We start from the raw sequence: 22,245 nt of genomic DNA on the forward strand, positions 1-22,245 counted from the left end.
GGGGAGAGAGAAAGTGAGGGGGAGAAGGAGGGAAAGTGTGTGTGTGTGTGTGTGAGAGAGAGAGAGAGAGAGAGAGAGAGAGACGGGGAGGAGGACTGGAAGGGGGCGGACTCAGCTCGCATTTGCAGCGGGATATCCCGTTTACCTGCCTGCCTCCGAGCCTGCTCTCCTCCGCGCACTGCCGGCGGACCCCCAGTAGGTGTGGGGCGGCGTCTCCGTCATTTTCAACACGCTTTCCGTGCTCTTCAGGTCCGCGTTTCATGGAAGCTCCCGTCCGGATCCGGCAGCGTTATGAGCCGCTGCTCTAATCCGCCCTGCTGGCTGAGACTCGTACCCTCCGGCGATAGAGGTAGGAGCGACGAGGGGGCGGCCGGCGGTCGGGGAGGGTTTCGGGACCAGGGGCTGCACACTCGGGGAAACCTCGCAGGGGACTTTATTTATGCGAAAGATCTTACTGATGCACGTTTCGCTGTGATCATGAGAGAAACGTGCTACAGACACCGGAGTCACTGTTGCCTTTCGCTTTAAAAAACTAATTAAATAAAAATATGGATACATATGAAGTAATCTAACAAAAAACCGTAAAAGTTATTCAACCTTTAAAAAACAATAAAAAACGGAAACTAAAAACTGTTTTGTAGGATGTGATTATGTAGCTGATTTAATTAGAGCAGTGCGGCGGCTTTGCCGTTTGTGTCATTTCATAACTATCCGTGAATATTGTCAACGCAGGCATTAATCAGTTAATTAAGTCTCATTTAGCTGTGAAAAAGACGGAAAAGACGGAAAAATGCTGCCCACTGTCTGCGGTTAAAACTTTTGTTACAGATTAGATTAGTCAGATCTCTAAACCCTCGTTTTCGCGTTAGAATTTATGCGCCAAAAAGCTGCCTTTAAGTGCCTTTTGTCCTGGTGAGTTATAAACAATTCTCACATGTCTCTAACAGTACGGCCACCGCATGTGATGGTGACATGCACGTCTGCAGAGAGTCCCAGATGTCAAACACGGTGACATGCAGATGGTGCTTCATACGTGAGATATAGCTGTACATGGCAGTCTGTAATCTGACACACCTACTGTACATTACAGGTCACATGTAGAATACTCGGCTTGTTACAGACAGATTAAGCTGTGATGGTACTTAAAGTCCGATACGGTACAGCGGACCGTCTGGGTTTATGACAACTAAAGTAGTTTCTCTAATTATATCTACTTCGAACTTCAACATAAAGGTTTTTTGGCATCACTCTCCTGTCACATTTTGAAAGCGTGCTTCATATTTGCTTTATAGTAATGTTTATTTAGTTTTTTACCTTAACGTACATCAAAACACACATTGTATAGATGTATTTTCTGGATTATTAATTTGCCCTGAGAAGGGTACAGGCGGATTCAAAGATATAAAATTCAGTCCCCACTATATTGTACTGGCAGCCTTGTATTTGTGGCTAGCGGTGTTAATCTCGTTTAGGTCCAGATGTTAACGGGTGGAAGTCGTGACCATCCCCTTAACAAGGCTGAAGATGCATTTCTGGAAGGTTCCTGGATGAGTCTAAGCGGACTAGATTTATAATTATTTTTTAAATTGCTTAGCGCAGCAGGGCTTCCCATTAGGGAGATTAAAAGCCCAGATATCCTCCCATAAGTCGGCAAATCAGAAAACCGGTAAAATGTCAAATAACATTAAAAAAACACGTTTGATGTATTAATTAGTCTGTCCTTAGCTCTGCCCCCAGGGCACCTGCAGGGGTACCAAGGTCCTGATCCAAAACTTAGCAGAGATTCCGCGCCTTTGATTACGAAGGCGATGCCGCACGCCTTGGCGCGCTCATCAGATTGGTAAAGCGCCCGATGTACTCGCGCACGGTCTGCGTTCAGCTGTCCTACAGTCTCAAATAAACGAGATCGGAGATCTGTACACTGGGTAACTCCTGCCCTAGGTTAGCATCTTTGGGAAGCGGCTTGACTCATCACAGCCTCTCAGAAACGTCTCCAGTGGCAGCTGCTCAGTTTGAGGGAATCCCGCGTTTCACAGCTTTAAAAACAGAAGTAATGATATGGTGACTAGACCCTCTCACCAGGGTTGCTTAAGAAGGAAAACCGTGCTGGACATCTCTCATAGTGGGGACATGTTTTGTCTATCTGGGGCTGGGAAACCCCAGTTTAGGTGGAGAACTTTGGTCGTAGCAGTGAAAGCTGTTGTTTTCTTCTTGTTTTTTTTTTATTATCCATAATGTCCACATGTGTGTGTGATCGAGATGTTGTCAAATAGGCAGGAAAATTCCAAACAATCTGTCTAAACGCAGGGGGAGGGTGTGTATGTGTGTGTGTGTGTGGGCAGCAGATTAATGTTTTGGGAGTCGCTCGGTGCCGGACGGTTAGGGTCCAGTGACTACGGCAGGAGAGGGTGACCCTAGTTAGACTTTTATGGAAATAGTAAATCATTAATGCAACAGTACTTATCATGCCGTCCTGAAGGGAAGACTCACCGTTAAGTGCGTTATAATAATGTTTGGGCGATTAGGCGGCGCGGGCTAATGGTAAACACATGTCGGGCCCCGGGCTGTGCTGCGCTGGCCCGTTTGAACGCTGGCCAGCGTGTGACTATAGCTTTATATAGCAGGCATAATGGCCTTTTCATGATTATGACGCACTTTTATTTTTTTCTCCCAGAACGCGTTCACATCCTCCCCGTCCATCTATAAACGCTGTTGGATGGTTGGGGTTTTTCGGAATAATAGCTGCATTGGTGAGCTGAGTGCTTTCACAGATTTCTGTGAAACTAGGAGACCGATGCCTCCCCTCCCCCGCCAAACACTGTACCCACGACACCCCACGTCACACACAAGCGAGATCGCGATGCCCGTCGCGGTCCCTCACCTGAATGTTCCCCACGCACATTCCTCCATGTGTAAAAGCTCGTGTCTGAGAAGCTGGAGGCGTGGGCCTCCCCCCTTATCCCCCTCGGATGAGATTCGGGGGGTTTCCTCCCTATGGCCGCAGCCCTAAACAGACACGGTGCGGTTGGCGTGATTTCCACTCGCAGCGGACGGCCCACGAGGCCGCTCTCTGATTACCGCCGACCCGTCTGCCATTTGTGGCCGACGATGGCGTCTATATGAGAATCTCAGCTGGTAGGTGATTCACATTTAATAGATAATTAAGAGAGAAGGGGGGGGGGGAAATGAAAGGTTTGTGAGGTGATGTTTGCAGTCTTTCCCGCCTCGCTAGTGCCCTGTGTGTGTGTCTGCGTTCCTGTCTCCCCCCTCGCTGAGGAATCTCTTTTCAGCGCCCCCACGTCGGGGGAGAGGGCTGCTGCCCTGTGTCCAAAACAGATTAATCGCCCAGGAGGAGGCATCAGTGATAGTGAGAACTGGGAATCAGACATCAAAGTCAGAAAGAAAGGATCAACAATTAAATGTAAAAACTTGCCCGCAAATGCAGTATATTTAATGTTTCTACAAACTGCTACAAAGGGGCACACGCCCGTGTTTGTGCAAAGCAGAACACAGTCCCCGGCTTCTGGCAGCTGTCTGCAGGACCAACCTCCCCCCGCCCCCGCCCCGCCCAGGTGGTGAGTAAGCCTGCCTCTCCCCCCGGACTTTAGCCGCCGCGATCGTAACTCAACACTCCGGTGCCATAACGGCTCGTGCACGATAGCGAAGTCCCCTCGCTTTTTATAGGGATGTTTCATGGATGAAAGGCCGTAAGATCGCCGCGGCGACGGGATGGAAGGGTGGCGCTCCTTTAGGCTTTATCTCATGGAAAGTGTGCGGAGGGAAGGCAGTATTTACCGCCGTGAGTGTTACAGCAGGCCATGCGGAAAACCGCGGAAGTTTCTTTTACAAATAAGCCCCAGTTTAGTGAGCTGCCTTTCCCTGTAATCCTGATTTATTACTGTCTTCATATCGCATCATCTTTTTATTGCGCATCATTCCCTCTGTCTATCCAAGGGCGTAGATTTGGGTTTGAACAGTATGCACATCTGTCAACTAATATTGTGGGAGCACCGTGCATGTTTAAGGGGCTTTGGGGATGATTTGTCCCTATTAATGTTAAAACTAAAGCTACGTCCCTGTTTCTGTCCATATCCTTACATTTTTTGCTGGAGATCTGTGGCATTTGCAGTGGAGGAGCATGATTTTGCCGTAAAGACTTTGGTTTGAAATGACACATTCTTCAGGCCTTGGATTTTTTGTCACGGCTAACATTTTGACTTATTTCTACTATTCCCACGGGGTCTGTGTGGTCATTAACTAGCTCGATCGTCTGCGAAGCTCAAGTCAAACAGTCCAGCGCTTTGTGACGGGTCGTCACGCCACCATGATTAAATTTACAGAGGTATTGCGCAAACGATGGGCAAGGTCCCGGCAGCCGTATAGGTACGAATTTTTTTAAATCCTTTGTCTTTCAGCAGTCGGACTGGTTTCCTGCTGGCCAGTGACCAAAGAGTCACTTTGCTTTGGCACTGAGTGACAGCGAAGTGTTGGAGTGGCTGACGGGGGCGTGGGGGCTGCGTCACATTTCGAGGTTTATGAGACGCGGCTGGAAAGTGCTTCATTCCAGAAGAAGTAGATAGAGGAGGAGGTGCTGCTTCACTTCCTGCCCCGAAAGGAAACCGAAGCATGCTCCTTTTGGAGACGTCCCCTCCGAAGGCGTCCCTAGAAGTCACCTCCCCCTCCTCGCTGCTGGGGCTTTTTGCTGGAGAATCACCTTCATCTCCATCTCTGCCCCCCCCCCCCCCCCACCACCTTCCTCACATTCATCTCTGTCGGTTGGGCGTAAAAATGACCTGAGACTCCGTGCGCTTTTGGATAAGATCAGTGCGTGAAGCATCATCTGCCGTGCGAGAGCTGCATTCAGATGCCTCGCAGCTGTCGGCCGGTTGGCATTTGCTTTCCCCGAGAACTCGAGATTACTCCGTCTTTTATCACAGCGGGGGGAGTTTTTCAGATTATTACTGGAATCGACTTTTCCTTGCGTGCTTCGAAGTCCTCAGGCTTGGGATGGAAACGTGTAGCTGATTACTGAGGGGACGTGCAATCTCCTGAAGGGTGGAGATGCCAGGATGATTACTAGCCGGCTGAACGTCAAACGAGGAGGACAGAGGAAAAGGGGACGCAGGTCTAACCTTTTTCTCTGGGAGTTATTGTTTGCCTGTTCTCCGTCTCTCTATACAGAAGCATAAACTTGCGGTTGCCGGAATGTAAACTTGGGATAGGTGATTAGAAGTCGGGCTTGAGCTTACAAGGAGACGCGTGTCACGGTTGCTGGGATTCCTGTTAGCACCCTCCTGCATTTGGGGGCGATTCCTCTGGTTGAAACTTTTAAGTCATCCTTCCTAAAGCAAAAGTCACATATGCTGATGGAGAAATGGAGGCATGACCCATGTCCTTTATAATGATTTGTTTTGGCGGTAGGAAAAGTTTAAATAATCCCGTAAAGAGGCAGTGTTTTACTTCGGAAACTCCAATGAAGCGTTTAGACCTTTAAAAGTGTGCCTGTCACTTATTTATTTTTCTCCCCAAACAGAGATGCACTAAAGGCAGTAATGCATTGGCCCATTTCGGTGCCAGGAGTGTGTGAGGAGAGTGCGGAGAACTGCCATTTAAGACGTTTCCACGTCAGTCCTCGCTTGTAAATAATTTCTTAACCTCTAGGACCCTGAGCTGGATAATGCCTTTGAAAAGATTAAGAAATTAAATGAAAAACACCAGGCCTAAAATTGTTAAAACAAACACGCAGTTTGGAAGCAGTGAAAACAGATGTTCTGCTCTGAAGGGCGGGATGTGGGGGCTGTGGCTTGAATCGCGTTCCAAATATACATCGAAATATCAGGCAGAGGCTCCATCCTCCTAAGTGGAAAGAGACCTGCTCGCTTTTGCAGTTTATCTCCTCTCATTTCTTGCTGCTGGCCGCCGCGGACGGTTTCCTCCATCTTGGACAGAAATAGGTGGCTTTCTGCGCCTTGTCGTCACTGTCCTGACCTGATGAAATTGCAACCCAGAGCTGCCTCCCCTTGAATGTGTATGTTTTTATTTTTATGCACCCAGACACGTTGTGTGTGTGTGTGTGTGTGTGTGTGTGTGTGTGTCTCTGTGTGTCATATAAAAGGGTCCAACCTAAAACAGGAAACTGTGAGGGCGAGAGCTTGATTACCGCTGCTGCCTCTCAGCCTAATCGCTCTATTTAGCCTTGATTGGTCTTTAGCAGTTTGTAGAAAGAAAGAAAAAACCATGAGACTCCAGTTCCTGAGGAAGTGGTGGCCGGCTTTCGTTTGCGCCTTTCCTCTCCTTTTCGGACTCTGCTCGGCGATAGGGATCCTGATGACGGCTGACCCATCGCCCCACCCTCAGGGAGATTGCCGATTGCCGGCGCCAGCACCAGTGCTGAGGAATGTATCAGAAATGGAACAGGCCACGCCCCCTGCCTTAGTGTCCCCTTTGTCCCCCTGCTTTGAGGCAGCATGGTTCTCCCCTGCCGCCCACGGGGGCGTCTACCGCATTAGTGCCCCGTCAGGAAGCATAGTTTGGTCCTCTGTCGTTGTGTGAGTGGGGGCTGGACCAGGACTGTGGCACCACCCTCCGGTTGACAAACAGGTGGTCTATGGGTTGGGCTCGGCACTCTGGCGCTGGCAGGTCGCCCCCCATCACCTGCTTCTTTTATCTACTCTGTGTTGAACCTGAGCTCCAGATCTAAGAGCATCCCTGCATGTTCGGGCCAAAGGCGTGAGCTACGCACGGCGTGATCCATCACGACGAGCTCTCAAATCTCACCGCTCTCTGGCCTCGGAACAGTCAGATTTTCGCCATAAGGTCTCGTCTGAATCCTCCCTCTGGACGCAGATGGAGTTGGGGGTGGGGGGTGGGGGGGGGCAGGTTCAGTGAGGGCTGCGTTTTCGGCTGGCTCTGTTTTCAGAGCTTTGTGTTGGGAGTCGAGCCTTGCACCCTGACAGCCAGGGAACCAGCTGGAGGCCCTACTTCCAGTATCCAGGACTCTATTGAATTTTGCTCCTGTAGCTAATCCTGCTCTTCATAACCTTGGGAAACGACCCCCCCAGCCTCCACCCCCCCCAGCACGCCCAGACTCACCATGCATTCCCAGGAAAACAAGACATTTCAAAAAAACCTCCAATTAAGAAGGTTCTTCTTTAGCACGCTGCCATTCACCCTGTGGTTCTCACCCTCCCATGCTGTCGGTTCAGGCCAAAAAGCCTGGGGCTGGAGTTAGCCCGTGTCCCAGGTGGCGGCCTTGGCGCTCGTGCGAGATGGGGGGCAGCCGGGGGGTGGAGTGCATACTTGGGCGTGGCCCCGTTTCTGGGTGCTTCCAGGTCATGATGGGATTGCTGTCTCCTGCTCACCTCCTCGATCACCCTGACTGACGGCCTTCCCGTCGCGGTGAGGATGGGACTTGGGTGTCGTTCTGCCCGATATGACGCCGCTGGCTGCGTGTCCCTGACGGATGGCCGCTCCCATTCCGGCATTATTCTCTGGCTAAGCCCCGATGCTCCTTGAGTTCCCAGGCAAACCAAAAGCTTCCTTTGAGCCATTCCTCCCTGTCCTTATTGTAAGGCTCCCCTCTTTAATTACCCTTCCTTTAATCAGTAGAAATGGCACTCATTAGCCTGCTCCCTGCCGCACGGCCGGCCTCATTCAGCCCGCTTCGCCTAATTAGCGGTCCTGTTCTTTCGCCCCTGTGGGAACTCTGTCTTCCGCTGGCTCCGCAAGTCAGGAGACCCGGCACCGGACCGGCCCGCCGAGCTGTTGCAGGTCCGTGGGCTTTGGCCCGGAGGCGAGGGTGGGTCTCGCCGGGCCGTCGCAGCAGAACCGTCCGAGCGAGCCAGGCTGAGGCCCATCGCAGCTCTCCCTCTGTAGGGACCATGACCCTGTGGGGCTCTGGGGTGGGGGTGGGCGGGTTGGGGTTGCTGTCGCCTGGAGTCACGCGTGGCTGTACTCACACCCACTGAGAAACCCTGACCTGGGGCTTCTTTCGGGGGAGGGCTGAAATGGCTTCGGGGGGGTTAATGGAAACCTAATACAGGAGGAATGGGTTTATCCTTCGAGGAACGCAGGATGTTCCCAGGGAGTGTTCTCCACCTCCACATGGTTGCTGAGTTAAAGCCCCCCCCCCCTCCATTTATGGGTATTTGGTTCAGGCCTCTTCCCCCCTCCATCTATGGGTATTTGGTTCAGGCCGCGCGCCGCAGGATGTCAATGCCCTCAGCCACAAGGCCCCGAGCGGAAAAGCAGACAGGAGGCACAGTCTGAGGTGTGCTGCACCGGAGCCCCCCCCCCCATTCCAAGGGTTTTTTCCCTTTAGTCTTCGGCTCCCTCCACCTCTGCTTTTCTGGTCCCCCAGTCACCTCATGCCTCATGTCCCTGTTCTCCCTGCTATGGACGGGTCACGGCTCGAGTCGGCCAACGATGGGATGTGAGGTACGCTGACTTCCTGTGCCCGTCTACCACGGTGCTACAGTGTTTTCCGGCGGCCAGCGGTGGCAGATAAGGGCTGCGAGTGCCCCCCCCCCCCCCCCCCCCCCCCCCCCCCTCTCGTGAGATAAGACGAGGCGTGCTGGCGAGTGGCAGAGGGAGGTGCTGCTCGCGGCATCCGTGCCAGGGTGAGGCTGTTTTCTGGGGGGAGGCCGTGTCGACGGGAGCCGTCTCCTCACATGCTAGGACTTGTGCAGGAAATGAGATTTCAGAGGCTCCCTCTTTGACAGGGAGCTTGCAGGATGACGGAGGAGGGGGGGCTCGGGAGGGCCGACGGGCGGGTAACCGGGGGGTTCTGGAGGGGTGACAGGTGGGTAACCGGGGATTTCTGGTGAGTGGACCAGTAGGATATAAAGCATGAATGTACTGGGGTTTTCACATGGCTCTGTGCTGATTGGCCCTTGTGCATGTGGGTGTTTCACAGGTGTGCGGGTAGGGGGTGCCTGCACTGGGCCCCGCTCCCCTTAACGCCATGGACACTCTCTGGACACTCCTGTATGCCGCCCTGTGTCTCAGTCAGGCCCCACCCTTCAGCTGCACCGGTAAGGAGTTGGGGGGGGGGGAATGGTCAGCAGTGTAACAGACATGTTCTGCAGAGACGCTCGGAGAGTGTGGTGCCCTGCTGGGTTCTGAAGCAGACTCCCATGTCCCCCTGCAGACACGTCCCTGTCCTTCCGTTTGGAGCCGCTGTCCGTGGTGCAGAAGCCGGGGGGTGTTGTGCTCCTCCGCTGTGCAGCCCGGCAGCCCACAGCCCTCCTGTCCTGGCTCTTCCAGGGGCGCCCCCTGGATTCCGGGTCAGCAGGGGGCGCTGTTCGCCTCCGGCCTGGACTGCTTACCCTGCCCTCACTGCAGTATAGCCAGGCAGGCCGGTACCAATGTGTGGCACATACAGAGGCAGGGACCATCGGCAGCCGGCTCGCCCGTGTCACCGTGGCAGGTAGATGACAAGTTCCCTGCCCCCACCCCCAAACATCACTGCCCTGTCCCCCCCACCAGCATCACAACTGCATTCCCCCTCCCCCCACCCTTCAGAAATGGCTGACTTCGCTGAGTCTCGGCGGCGGGCCGTCACAGTGGAGCAGGGGGGCACCGTGCTCATCCCGTGTCTGATGCCCCCCAGCACCCCCCCCGCACTTCCCCGGCTGCGTGTGCGTGGGGAATGGCTGGAGCAGTCCACAGGTATGCTACCCCCTTGTCATCTCCCCCCCCCCCGGTGAGACTTTGCATGGATACCTACCACACTCAGTATGTTTGCATGCACAGTACGAAAATCGAATTATAATGATAGTCCCAGTAAAACCGCACGTTTAAAGTACATTTAACCGTTAGTCCGACTCATCGTAGTAAATTGAATTTCTCTTCGCCGGACTAAGACACCCAAATAATACGATTGGGAGTCGATTTACTCCTGCATGCATGCATGCACCTAGCAAGTCCTGCAGTTTTAATAATTAATCCTTTTCAAGATTATCTAGTACATGTTTAAAAATCAGTTTAAAGTTTACCTCCAAGACGATCATAATCACTTTCATCCTTGCTGTTTAAATTACCCATAGACGGGTTCGTGCAAAACTCCTTTTTTTTTGTTTCATAAATACCCCAATATTTATTACAACAAAATCACACTGCAATATTTGAAAAACTTCCAAATCCGTGCTGTCACAGTATATTATACACTGTACTTTATTTCTTGCTATGCGATCCTGATCCTGATCCCGATCCTCATCCCCATCCTCATCCTGATCCTGATCCTGCTGTATCTGTTCTTCTGACCAGATCGCAATTAAAGCTTGTGTCACTTAATTTGTTCTCGCACCCATTATTATTAGTACGTCTGTGGCATAATGGGTCAACCGGAAAAAGCCGAATACGAACAAGCTGAAAGGAGCCATATCGCCACCTACTGTAGTGGAGTCAAACGTACTTTGGTCAATAAATGAATTCCCCTCTCGTGTATGTATACTGGGACAAGGACAGTAGTCTGAGCAAATGACGTAGTCGAGCTATGACCTTAGCTGGATTTAGCTGTGCAACGTGCTGACGCATGAACTTGTCACGGCATTTTCCACAGATGAATATTTAATCCTTCCATCGGGGAACCTTCAGATCGCATCGGCCTCCCCCCACCACCAGGGGGTGTACAAGTGTGGGGCCTACAACCCTGTGACCCGGGAGACGAGACTGGAGACCCACGGCACCAAACTCGCTGTCAGGCGTGAGTGTGCGGGTGCGGGTCAGTGGTGGTGGTGGGGGGAGGGGGATTATGTCATAATTGGTGGCCGAACTGTCCTGTGTTCTATGTCCCCCTCCCTCCCATGCTGTAGAACCCCGGGGGCTCTCGCCTCTGCGGCTCATCCACCCCCTGGCCCCCCTGACGCTCGTGGTCCTGCAGTCTAATGACATCACCCTGGAGTGTGTCCTGGAAGGAAGCCAGGCTCCTCAAGTCCGCTGGACCAAAAATGGACAGGAAGTGGCAATGGGTTCTAGCCACAGGATGGTGCTAAACAACTTGGTGTTGATGGGCGTGAGTCCCAGTGACAGCGGGACATACCAGTGCTCTGCCAGCAGCCGCACTGGGGGCGTGGTCACAGCAAACTACACTGTCATCGTTCAAGGTGCAAGATCTTTCTGTGATGCGAGTCGATCCTGGTCCTCTCCTCCTGTTCCTGTAAGCATCATGTCAATTACCGGCTCATGTCTCCTGAACAGAACCCGCCTCCGTGGCACAAGGCCTGACTGACCAATCGGTGCCTGTTGGGTCTTCAGTCGTCTTCACTTGCGTGGCGAAGGGAAACCCCTCTCCTAATATCACATGGGTGTTCAACTCTGCCCCAATCATGCTATCGGCCCGCCTCCAGATCTTTGGCTCCTCCCTCCATGTCTCCAATGCCTCTAGTGAGGACCAGGGAATGTTCCAGTGCCTGGTGGACAACGGGATTGGATCTGCCCAGTCAACTGGCAGACTCTCTGTCCTTTCAGGTGAGAACAGGGACAACGTATAGGTTCGTTTTTTGCTTGTTTCAGCACAGGAGATGATGGGGGCTGTGTGCTCTCTGTGCATCAACATAGATACCAGCCATGTGCACAGTTTACATGATGGATCAGAAAGTGTTGTAGTGGTGAAGGACTTGAAGGTTACTGGGTCACGACCGGGAGACAAAGGTTTTGAATTCCTTCAGTGTAAATTAGTAGTCACGTCACCGCATACCCTATGCGTACCCCACCCTGTGTCATACTCTGATGCCTGTAATTACATTTCTGGGAAGGTGAGAGTCAGGCTCCGGCGTAGGGTATGTGGCTACTGACGGAGTAGATTCTACGCAGAAGAATAAATCAGCCGTAAATCAGTCAATGGAGATGCACCAGTGTTTTTTTTCACCTCCTTAAATATGTGTGCGAACCCGATAAGGAAGGTTTTCGCGTTGATGATATAAACTTTTGGCTAAGCTGAGCTTGCAGGCTGGTGGTGCAGTGAGGCTTGTGGGAGCTGCCGGGGATGAGGTGGAATGTGGGGGGGGGTATGACGGAAAGCAGGGCCTCTGTCTGCTAGCACAACCGTTCCCAGAAAGCCTGGAATTCTCTGCCTGTCTGCGGGGTACTTAATGGTAAAGGGGGGGCAGGTACATTATGGGGGGGGGGGGGCAGGTACATTAAACCACACGAGTTCCCCTGCAGTGACCATTCAGTAACCACATCAACACTAACAGTGGAAATGGGGTTTGACTAAGAGGTGCCTCATTTACCAGGTGAAGTGAAACATTATGGGTTGTGTTTATATGTCATTTTTTTTTTAGCTCTAAGTTCCAGGCCACAGATTTGGGCGCCTCCTTCAGGAGGGCACTTTCTGGAGGGGGGCCCGGTGTCCCTGTCCTGCAATGCAACTGGCCAACCCCTGCCTGTCATTCGCTGGTACAATGCGGCCGGACCCATCGCCAGCCACCCATCCCGCCTCCTCCAGCCGGTAGAGGCCACGACCAGGGCCTTTCCTGACGTCTCCCCCTACGTCATTGTGTCTCGGCCGGGCAGCAGTTTACTCTTCATCCAGGCTGTGAGTGTGGCCCAAGCGGGAAAGTACACATGCGAGGCCTCCAACAAGCTGGGCTCCGTAACGGCTGAGGCGTCTCTCTTCGTGGGTACGCCGTTGCCTCCATTACTACAGCTGCTTTCTGTTCCTAATCTTCTCTTCTGTCTTACTCTCACCTTCGCAAGCAACGCCTGTTTTCTTTTTGCTGTAGCTCTGACTCCTCCATGACCCTGCATGAACGTGTGATAAATCACAGCGCAGGCCCTGTGCTCTGTCCACCCCCGAGCTGGGGGGGGGGGGGGGGGCAGAGGAGTGTGTGCCGGGGCTGAATTCATCCCTGCATGTTAATGGCCGGTGTTTGGAGTTTGTGTGACCCCCTCCCCCACCCCCAACCAGCTAAAGCTAAGCAAGACCCCCCGTCATCAATCTGCATCGAGTCCCAGTGTGCCGACTCTCCTTCCTCTACATTTGTCCTTGTTGGTTTAAATACCGAGGTTTGAAAATTCAATTACCTCCGGCCCCCACCTTCAGACCTACCCCGCGGGGCTCTGCCCGCTCAACTGCCGGGGCCATCGGACATAATGGAGTTCCCAGCCTGCGGAGAACTCCCGCATGAAGGTTTTACAGCACACCACACGGCAGTCCAAATCTCTGTGTGGCAGTGAGATGTTTTACCGTTAATTAAATTATTTCCACGTGAAGCTGACTGCTGTTGCCGAAGAGGATGTCAGGAGGACTCTGTCAGGCTCACTCAGGCGCCTTTATCTGCATTTTTAAAGGCTGTCTAAACTTAGGGCTCCTGTAGAAGTAGTTGTTTTCGGAAAATGATTGCCCATTTTAATTAGATGCCATTAAAGGCAAATGATGCTTCATTCCTTTATGCACGATCAGACTCTGAAAACGCGGCTTACATTCTAACGTCGACCCCGACAGGGCTGTCGGCCAGCACCACGGTGGGTCCTACGTCCAGCACGCCACTTCCCAACAGCCCCGTCCAAAACGATGAAGGGGAGGAGCCACTGGGCCAGGAGGAAGGCCCGTCGTACGAGGTGGACACACCCGCTGAAAGACCTAGCGACCTGCCCACCCCAGAGGCTCCGATCATCACAAGCCCTCCCCAGACACACAGGCATGATGCGTATGACCTGCAGTGGCGGGCGGGGAGAGCCTGGGGACGCCCCATCCATGCTTACTTCGTCCGCTACCGTAAGGTACCTGCTCTCACGTCTAACTAAAACATCTGTCAGCCACCGGTGCTGCAGATGGAGGGAGCTGGGGTGTTCTGTCACTTTGTCGAGTCTGGGGGCAGAGGCCTGATGGGGTCATACTGCCATCAAACCGACATGTAACAGCCGTTTGAATTGACAGCCCACACTGAGGGTGTCAGATCACTTTGTCATTTCACACATGGAGCAGTATACAGCCAGAAGAGGGAGCAACTGAGAAATGACAAACACTAAATACTGAGGGGAGAATACAGAAGGATGAATTTAATAAAAGAATTTAATGTATTATATAAAAAAAACACAACACAACAATGATGATGACAATGACAAATAATACAAGCGAACAGTGCATGTAAATAGACTGCGATAATAGGAACAGTGCCGTGCAAATGTGTATTTATCAGTATTTACGGAGTAGGTGGGGACTCTGATAGCCTGGGGGGAGGCAGAGCCTTGTAGTGCTGGATAGAAAGCTGGAGAACCTTTTTCCAGAAGGAAAGAGTATCAACTGGCTATAGAATCTGAGGGTCACTGTGTGTGTGTGTGTGTGTGTGTGTGTGTGTTTGTACATCTGCATTCGGCAGCTGGACGACGAGGGCAACGTGGCAGGCAGCTGGCATACGATCCGTGTTCCTGGCAGCGAGAAGAGTCTGCGGCTCTCGGACCTGGAGCCGTCCAGCCTGTATGAGGTGCTGATGGTGGCGCGGAGTACGGGGGGGGATGGGCAGCCGGCCATGCTCACCTTCCGCACCGGTAGGGGTCAGTACAGCCCAGGGGCACGCCTGATACCGGGTTACCGTGGGGGTGGGGGGAGGACACGCCTGATACCGGGTTACTGTGGGGGTGGGGGGAGGACACGCCTGTTACCGGGTTACCGTGGGGGTGGGGGGAGGACACGCCTGTTACCGGGTTACTGTGGGGGTGGGGGGAGGACACGGCTGATACCGGGTTACTGTGGGGGTGGGGGGAGGACATGCCTGATACCGGGTTACCGTGGGGGTGGGGGGAGGACACGCCTGTTACCGGGTTACTGTGGGGGTGGGGGGAGGACATGGCTGATACCGGGTTACTGTGGGGGTGGGGGGAGGACACGCCTGTTACCGGGTTACCGTGGGGGTGGGGGGAGGACACGCCTGATACCAGGTTACTGTGGGGGTGGGGGGAGGACACGCCTGTTACCGGGTTACCGTGGGGGTGGGGGGAGGACACGCCTGTTACCGGGTTACCGTGGGGGTGGGGGGAGGACACGCCTGTTACCGGGTTACCGTGGGGGTGGGGGGAGGACACGCCTGTTACCGGGTTACCGTGGGGGTGGGGGGAGGACACGCCTGTTACCGGGTTACCGTGGGGGTGGGGGGAGGACACGCCTGTTACCGGGTTACCGTGGGGGTGGGGGGAGGACACGCCTGTTACCGGGTTACCGTGGGGGTGGGGGGAGGACACGCCTGTTACCGGGTTACCGTGGGGGTGGGGGGAGGACACGCCTGTTACCGGGTTACCGTGGGGGTGGGGGGAGGACACGCCTGTTACCGGGTTACCGTGGGGGTGGGGGGAGGACACGCCTGATACCGGGTTACCGTGGGGGTGGGGGGAGGACACGGCTGATTCTGATTCATCATGTGTGAAGTCTTCAGAGTATTCACACCCCCCCCCCCCACCACAGAACGGAGCGCCCCCTCCAGCAAGAGTCCCTCGAAGATGCCCTTCCTGGCTGTGCCTGAGAAGTCCCAGGATCGCGAGAGCTCCAGCACTCACTTCGGGATGGTGATGCATGAGAGGGGTAAGGCCAGCCAGGTAGCTGTCGGGTGTGGGAGGGGCTGGACGCGGAGCTTCGCCACTTTAGTCCCGAGATCCGCTTTGGACGCCAATGCAAGCGTGACAGGAATGTAGCGTGTCTTTGGTGCCGGTGGCTGAACACAGACCACCTGCTACACCCTGATTTTCTCGCGTTTGAGGTGCGGCGACTGGGCTCACGTTGCACCTCCATCCCGTCGGCGATGCAGAACGGGAGCAGATACAGAGCTGGTACAGCTGAGCCCTCAGCCGGATCGGTTACAGTCGCTCAGTCTCTGTCCATTATGCTGCCGAGTCAAACGATGGGGCACACTTTTCTTTTTTCTGCCACTGCGGAGAGCCACTGGTCTGGAGATAAGAGACATGCATTGTGTGTGTGTGTGTTTGTGTTTGTGTGTGTGTGTGTGTGTGTGTGTCTGGATTAGGGTTATATTATTTGTTTCTTGACATTGTGGGGACCAATTTTTGGGTACCCACAAAGATCTCTGGATTCAATCAAACAACTAAAAATGCCAAAAGTCTTGTATTTTGTTTGGTTACTTATGGTTAAAGTTAGGGCTGGGTGGGGGTTAAGGTCATTATTGTTGGGATTACGATTTTGCTCATAGAAGTGAATGGACGACAACGATATAATTACAAATGTGCGTGTGTGTGTGCATATATGTGTGTGTGTATGTGTGTGTGCACGCGCGTTGGCGTGTTCCTCGGGGTCTGCCCACTTCCCCTGCTGTCTCACTAACCCCGGCTTTCTCCTGTCACTCTCCCCTGCCTCGTCCTCCGTGGCTCGCAGCCCATGCGGTAAGTAGGACTCTTTCCCCGTGGCATGCGGGCGCAGTTTGTGACGTCTCTGTTTCCCCATCTTGCACGGAGCTTCGCTCACACGCGATCGTCCACGTCCCGGTGAAACGCGTCTTCTGTCAGGGTCTCCCGTATTATTCTAGAGTGAGCCCCGTAGATAAAAGCCGCCCCGTTATGGGTGGATCGCATCCACTGCAGCAGGTGGGGCCTTTCAGTCGTCGCAGCCTAATGGAAGGTTCTGGTTGAGTGCAGTAGTTCTGAGGGCTCCTGCTCCACCACAGTCACTCATAAGTCGTTCACTTCAGACACCCTGTTGTGCCAAGTCGTTCAAAAAAGTGCCCATCAGTGATGGATTGTCTGGTCCTCTGAGACAGTATCTGAGCCCCCTTTGTTCTTGTTCTCGTCTCCAGTCCCCGAGGCCCCGGATCGGCCCACCATCTCCATGGCGACGGAAAGTTCCGTCTACGTGACGTGGATCCCCAGGGCCAATGGGGGCTCACCCATCACGGCGTTCCGCGTGGAATACCGACAGCAGAACCGCGGTGCCACTTGGCTGGTGGCGGCTGACAACATCTCCCCACTCAAGCTGTCGGTGGAGGTCCCAGACCTAGAGCCAGGTGGGCTTTTTAAAATTCTCCCAGCTGCCGTTGCATGAAGGCCTCACCTTGGCCTATGACGCTGACGTGTCCGTCGCTTGAACCGCAGGCTCCACTTACCGCTTCCGCGTCGTCGCCCTGAATATGTACGGCGAAAGTCCCCACAGCGCCCCCTCCAGGCCATACCAGGTGTCTTCGGCCAGCCCGCCGTTAACTGTGCGCCCGGTGGCTGGCCCCCACATCTCTTCCACGGATGCCATCAGTGACACACAGATCATGCTACGCTGGACAGTGAGTGTAACGCCGACAGCTGACCCCTAGGGGGCGACATCAACAGCTGCAGGCCGGGCTCTGGGGCCCCTCGTTTGGTTTTTAACAGGTGTCAGTGGGAACCGTTGTAGCTGTCTGGCTTTCTGTCTGACAAACAAGGAGCCGACCCCGAGTCTACAACCTTCGGAGACTCGAGTGGCGCTCTTGGAAAATGAGGAGGCCCATTTTGGGTGGAGGCGGCCTGGCGTGGAAGTATTTTTAGACTAGAGCTCAGAGGGAGCCTGAAAAATAAGGGATTGACTCAGAATCTGTTGTCTGCTTGTCAGGAATCATAACCTTCATTGGGACAGAGAAGCAGCCTTTGGTTGTCAATGTTCTGCTAGAATTCGGCTTATTTAACTTGAAGCCAGCTAGCTGCACTGGGCCCAGCCCTCTCAATGTAACACAACCCTCACTCTTAAGTGGTCCTTTCTTCTGTCTCTGCCTAGTACACCCCCTCCAGCAACAACAACACCCCCATCCAGGGCTTCTACATCTACTACCGGCCGACGGACAGCGATAACGACAGCGATTACAAGCGGGAGGTGGTGGAAGGTGATGCTCCCCCATGTGGCATGGCTGGGCTGTGTATCTGCCGGTGGTAATCTGAGCCGGGGCCCTCGCCCGCATGCCGGGGATGGTGGGGGGGGGGGGCGGGGGGGTTGGTCGATGCGCAGGAAGCCCGGCCCTGGTGTAACGAAGCAGCGTAAAATGTCCTTAATAAAAGCCTCGGGCCAATCTGAGAGCGAGCTTGCTGAGGGGCTCCAGTTTCTGTCAGGAATGCTGACGGTGAAAGCTGATCCTGGGAGAAAAGTCTGGCATAAGGGCTGATGACCACCCCCCCTTCCCTCTCGGCCGGGCTCTCCCCCCCCCGTCCCCGTTCACTGTGCCTCTCTGTACATGTCACCTTTCTGCAGCTTTCACTGCTCTGTGTATACTGGCTGTCTACTGTGAGCAACTGAGTGTGTCTCTGCGGAGTGTGAAATTTATGCAGCATTTGGATGTGTTCGAGTGTAAGTGTGTGTTTGTGGAGTGAGACTGAGTGTGGCACGTGTGACGGGAGTGTGTTTGTGTGATGAGAGGGGTCATTTGTAGAATGAGTTTGTGGAGTGAGGTAGCGTGTTTATATAGTGTTTGTGGAGTGAGAGTATAGGAGTGAGTAAGTGTGTTTGTGGAGTGAGAGTACAGCAGAGAGAGTACTGTGGAGCGAGAGAGCGTGTTTCTGGAGAACAGTTCATATGTTCCTAGGGGCGGTGTTTGGAGTACATATGTGTTTAATCTGTATTTGTGTTATATACATGTGTGCAGTGTAACTAGGCTGTTTGCAGTTTACGTGTGTGAGAGTGTGAAACGCATGCATGTGGCGGTATAGCGTGTTAGCGCATTTTCTTCTTTCTCCCTGTGCCCTGGAGCAGGTCCTTAGAAAACATTTAGCTGCCTTAAAAGGAGCCTGTTTGGTCTAGAGATGTCTGGAGGGGGCGGGGGGGGGAGATGGAGCGGTGGAAGGTGAAAGCGATCATGCTTCTGGGGATGGTGGGGTTTTCAGCCAACACATCAAAGCTGCTACTAATCTGCCCCCCCCCAGGCAACAAAGAGTCGCACCTGATTGGCCAGCTTCAGCCTGAGACATCGTATGATATCAAGATGCAGTGTTTCAACGACGGGGGGGAGAGTGAATACAGTAACGTCATGATCTGCGAGACTAAAGGTGGGAATCTGTCATCTCGTGGTGCACGTGAGCAGCAAAGCACCAGCCGGCTACAGCGAGTGCTGAGTTTCAGTCATTGTAACTGACATGTTCACAATGCTGTTGTGTTCATGACCTCCCTGCCTCACCTCGTCTGCAGCCCGCCAGGCCCCAGGCGCAGCCCCTGAACACCCCATCACCCCGTCGGGCCCGTACCTGCCGCCGTCCTCCATGCCAGCAGGGGGCCTGCTCTACCTGATTGTGGGCGGCGTTCTGGCCATCATGGTCTTCATCCTGCTGGTCTTCATCGTCATGTGTCTGTGGAGGAATCGGCAACAGAGAGCCGTCCACAGTGAGTGTGTTCAGTATCCCCTGTTTGTTTATGCTCACTGTCTCAAGCGCTCTAGTGTTCAGTGCCCTCTGTACTACTTCAGCACTTTTGTGTTCAGTATCAATTGTTCAGCTTCAGTACTTTTGTGTTCAGTATCCTTTGTTCATCTTTATACTTGTGCGTTCAATATCCATTGCTCATTTATGCTCACTGTCTTAAGTACTTTTGTGTTCAGTATAATCTGTTTAGCTTCAGTACTTGTGTGTTCAGTATCCTTTGTTCAGCTTCAGTACCTATCTGTACGGTATAATCCATTTGTGCGTAGTATCGTCTGTACAGCCTGATGCAGACCCTCTACCTCCACAGAGTTTGACCCCAACGGGTACCTGTACCAGCCCCCGGAGATGAACGGTCACATGATGGAATACACTACCCTGCCCAACGGGGGCCACTCCAACGGATATGGACATGGCGGCTCTCTGCCGCCCCCTGCCTGCCACCACTTGCACCACAAGCTGCCCAATGGCGTGACTCTGCTTAATGGCTCGCCGGCCCTCTACCCTCACGACCACACGCACTCTCACCAGCCGCCAAGTGTGAGTCCTGCCCCCAAATGACCCGAGTGTCCCGATGCGAAGAGGGCTGTCACTAACTAGCCGCTTTCCGGTTGTTTCTAGGGAGGCAGAGTGTACGCGTCGTCACAGCCGGAGTCTGTGGACTGCACGAACTGCCAGAACTTCTGTAACAACAACAGGTAAGCGCCGACTGCAGTCCGGAAGAAGAGGTGGGCTCAGCACTGCTTTGAAGCAAAGTGTCGACATGCATCCGGCCCCCTGGCCCCTTCACGCGCTCCTCCGTGTCCCACGGGACACCCGCCCCAGGAACACCACCCCCATCATGCCTGTTTATGTACTGTAGTGGGTCCAGAACTAACAATTTATACTGACTGCACTGAGCCAGCAACCCTAATGAGACTTGTGTTTATTTACCTCTTGGCATGGGGGGTGGGGGGGGGTTTGCAGATGTCTGAATACACCAAAGGGATTTTGGGGGATGGGGGTTAAGGGGGGGGGGGGGTGGCGTAACCTGTTGCTGTGCTTTGCTTTTTCAGATTATGAATGGAAAAATTTCAGGGCTGTTCTTGTAAAGTTCGTGACACCAAAGGAGCCATTTGTGTGGAGTTTAGTCAAGCCGGGAACGGCATGGGCAACAGTGGTGGGGGGTGGGGGTGGGGTAGGGGGGCTTGAGAGCAGGGGGAGTGATACGTGCTGTTTGTGCGACTGTGTTCATCTTTGTGTGGCGAGTTGCACTCGTGCACAATCCCTGCAGTTCATAATTATTATGCGGTTATTTTTTCATTAATGTGCAGAGTGTAACCCTGTATTCTCCCCCCCGCCCAGGTGTTACACCAAAGCCAACGGAGCGTTCCCTGGGGGCACCCACCCCATCGTTCACCGTGCCTCGCCGTGCCCACAGGACGGCCTGGAGCTACTTCCCCTAGCTCATATGTCCCCGCCCCCCCACGGCCCCGGCGACCAATGGCGTGTTGGGGGGGGCGACCGGGAGAGTGTGGGAGAGCCAGACGAAGCCCAGACGGCGCTATCCTCTTCCCAGAATTCCTGCTGTCAGTCATCAGAGGAGGGAGGTGGGTGGAAAGAGATCTGCGCTTAAATGCTCTTTGATCTGCAGTCTGACAGAGCGCCCCCTGGTGGGTGATTTTTGCTAAATATGCAAACAAAATAGGTTTCAAAATTCGCAGAGAATTTCGCAGAGATTGTGTTTCTGCTGCAATGTGACCAATGCATGTGTGCAATGTGTGTGACCAATGCATGGCCGCGTGCTGCTCTTGGTCCCATGTTTGTCAACGTCAATGAGCGCTTCTCTCTGGTCGGCAGAGCGGGGCAGTCGCTGCGGGGGGGCGGACGAGCCTTCGCGCTGCTGGGAGAGCCGGGATCTGCCCAAGCTGGACCAGATCGGCTGCTCAAGGCGCCACTTGCAGGCCGCTGAGTGACACTGCGGGAGCCGGGGGACCAGGGAAGGGGAGCAGCCCGGCCGTGTGGGATCAGAGGCAACGACACGGACTGTGAGCTAAGAATAGGGAGGAGTGGGAGGTGGCACCATACCAGGACCGGAACCCCCAGACGGGGGAGGGATTTTTTTAAAAGAACAAAAACCTTTTAGATGCCCTATTTATTTTTTTGTAGTAGTAAAATATAATTTCATATGAATGTATCTGTTTTAAGAAAAAAAGTTTCTTTTATATTATTTATGCTTTTTGGTGAAAAATCCTTTTATTTTTTGTTTTTCATTGTGTTTTACATAAAGTGTGGATTTTAGCCCTCGTGTAAAGTTTTGTAATAATACAAAGATAAACTATGGAAGAGAGAAACTTTCTATTTTTGTTTTATCCCGACGCAAAAAGGACTCGGCGTTTTTCACATCTCGTTCTATACGATGTGACCGATCCTGTGTAAACGTCGAGATCCGGTGTCATGTTAATGTTTCACTGTGACTGTGGGCTTCGACAATCGGGTCTCGGAAGGGTAGCACAAATGACAGCGGACGCAGTAGGGATGTGGGGCTGATCCCAGGCTGTGAACTCAAAACTCTTACCCGCGTCTGTGATTGGCTGCAGGCCGCTGGTCGCCTTTTGAGTCAGTGACCATGTGACATGGATTCGCTTGAGTCAGTATGTGTGTGTTTCCGTGCCCAGACCCTTCGGGCATGATCGTGACTCGAACGTGCTCGTTCACTGCAGGACACTCTCCTTTCATCGACTCTTTTACAGCAGCCGAAAGTCATTTGTGTAACTTGACTATTTATCTGTTTTTCATCCTAGTCTGGCTTCAAGGATCTGTGACCACACAATTTGTAAAATTCCATTATGTGACCAAAGCAGTGAAAGCAAGGCAAATGCCACAATGTCATTCCACTCAAACGGCTTCCTGACTGCAGAAGCATGACTCATCGTAATAAACGTATTGCTGAAA

The 22,245-nt window shown here is 53.3% G+C and overlaps 1 protein-coding gene across 1 annotated transcript; it reads left to right on the forward strand.

The window, feature by feature from the left end:
- The first annotated feature begins 210 nt into the window (after positions 1–210).
- LOC125711743 (cell adhesion molecule-related/down-regulated by oncogenes-like) lies at positions 211–22,245 on the forward strand. Its single transcript, XM_048980977.1, has 20 exons — positions 211–349; positions 8,915–9,032; positions 9,149–9,427; positions 9,523–9,669; positions 10,562–10,705; positions 10,815–11,105; positions 11,200–11,469; positions 12,285–12,623; positions 13,448–13,725; positions 14,325–14,499; positions 15,404–15,520; positions 16,743–16,949; positions 17,038–17,219; positions 17,687–17,792; positions 18,823–18,945; positions 19,085–19,276; positions 19,622–19,851; positions 19,933–20,009; positions 20,656–20,900; positions 21,151–22,245. The coding sequence occupies exons 2-20, from the start codon at positions 8,963–8,965 to the stop codon at positions 21,264–21,266; spliced, it is 3,588 nt and encodes a 1,195-aa protein (XP_048836934.1). The 5' UTR covers positions 211–349; positions 8,915–8,962; the 3' UTR covers positions 21,267–22,245.

This window comes from Brienomyrus brachyistius, chromosome 17 (assembly GCF_023856365.1).
Source record: "Brienomyrus brachyistius isolate T26 chromosome 17, BBRACH_0.4, whole genome shotgun sequence".
Classification (NCBI taxonomy): domain Eukaryota; kingdom Metazoa; phylum Chordata; class Actinopteri; order Osteoglossiformes; family Mormyridae; genus Brienomyrus; species Brienomyrus brachyistius.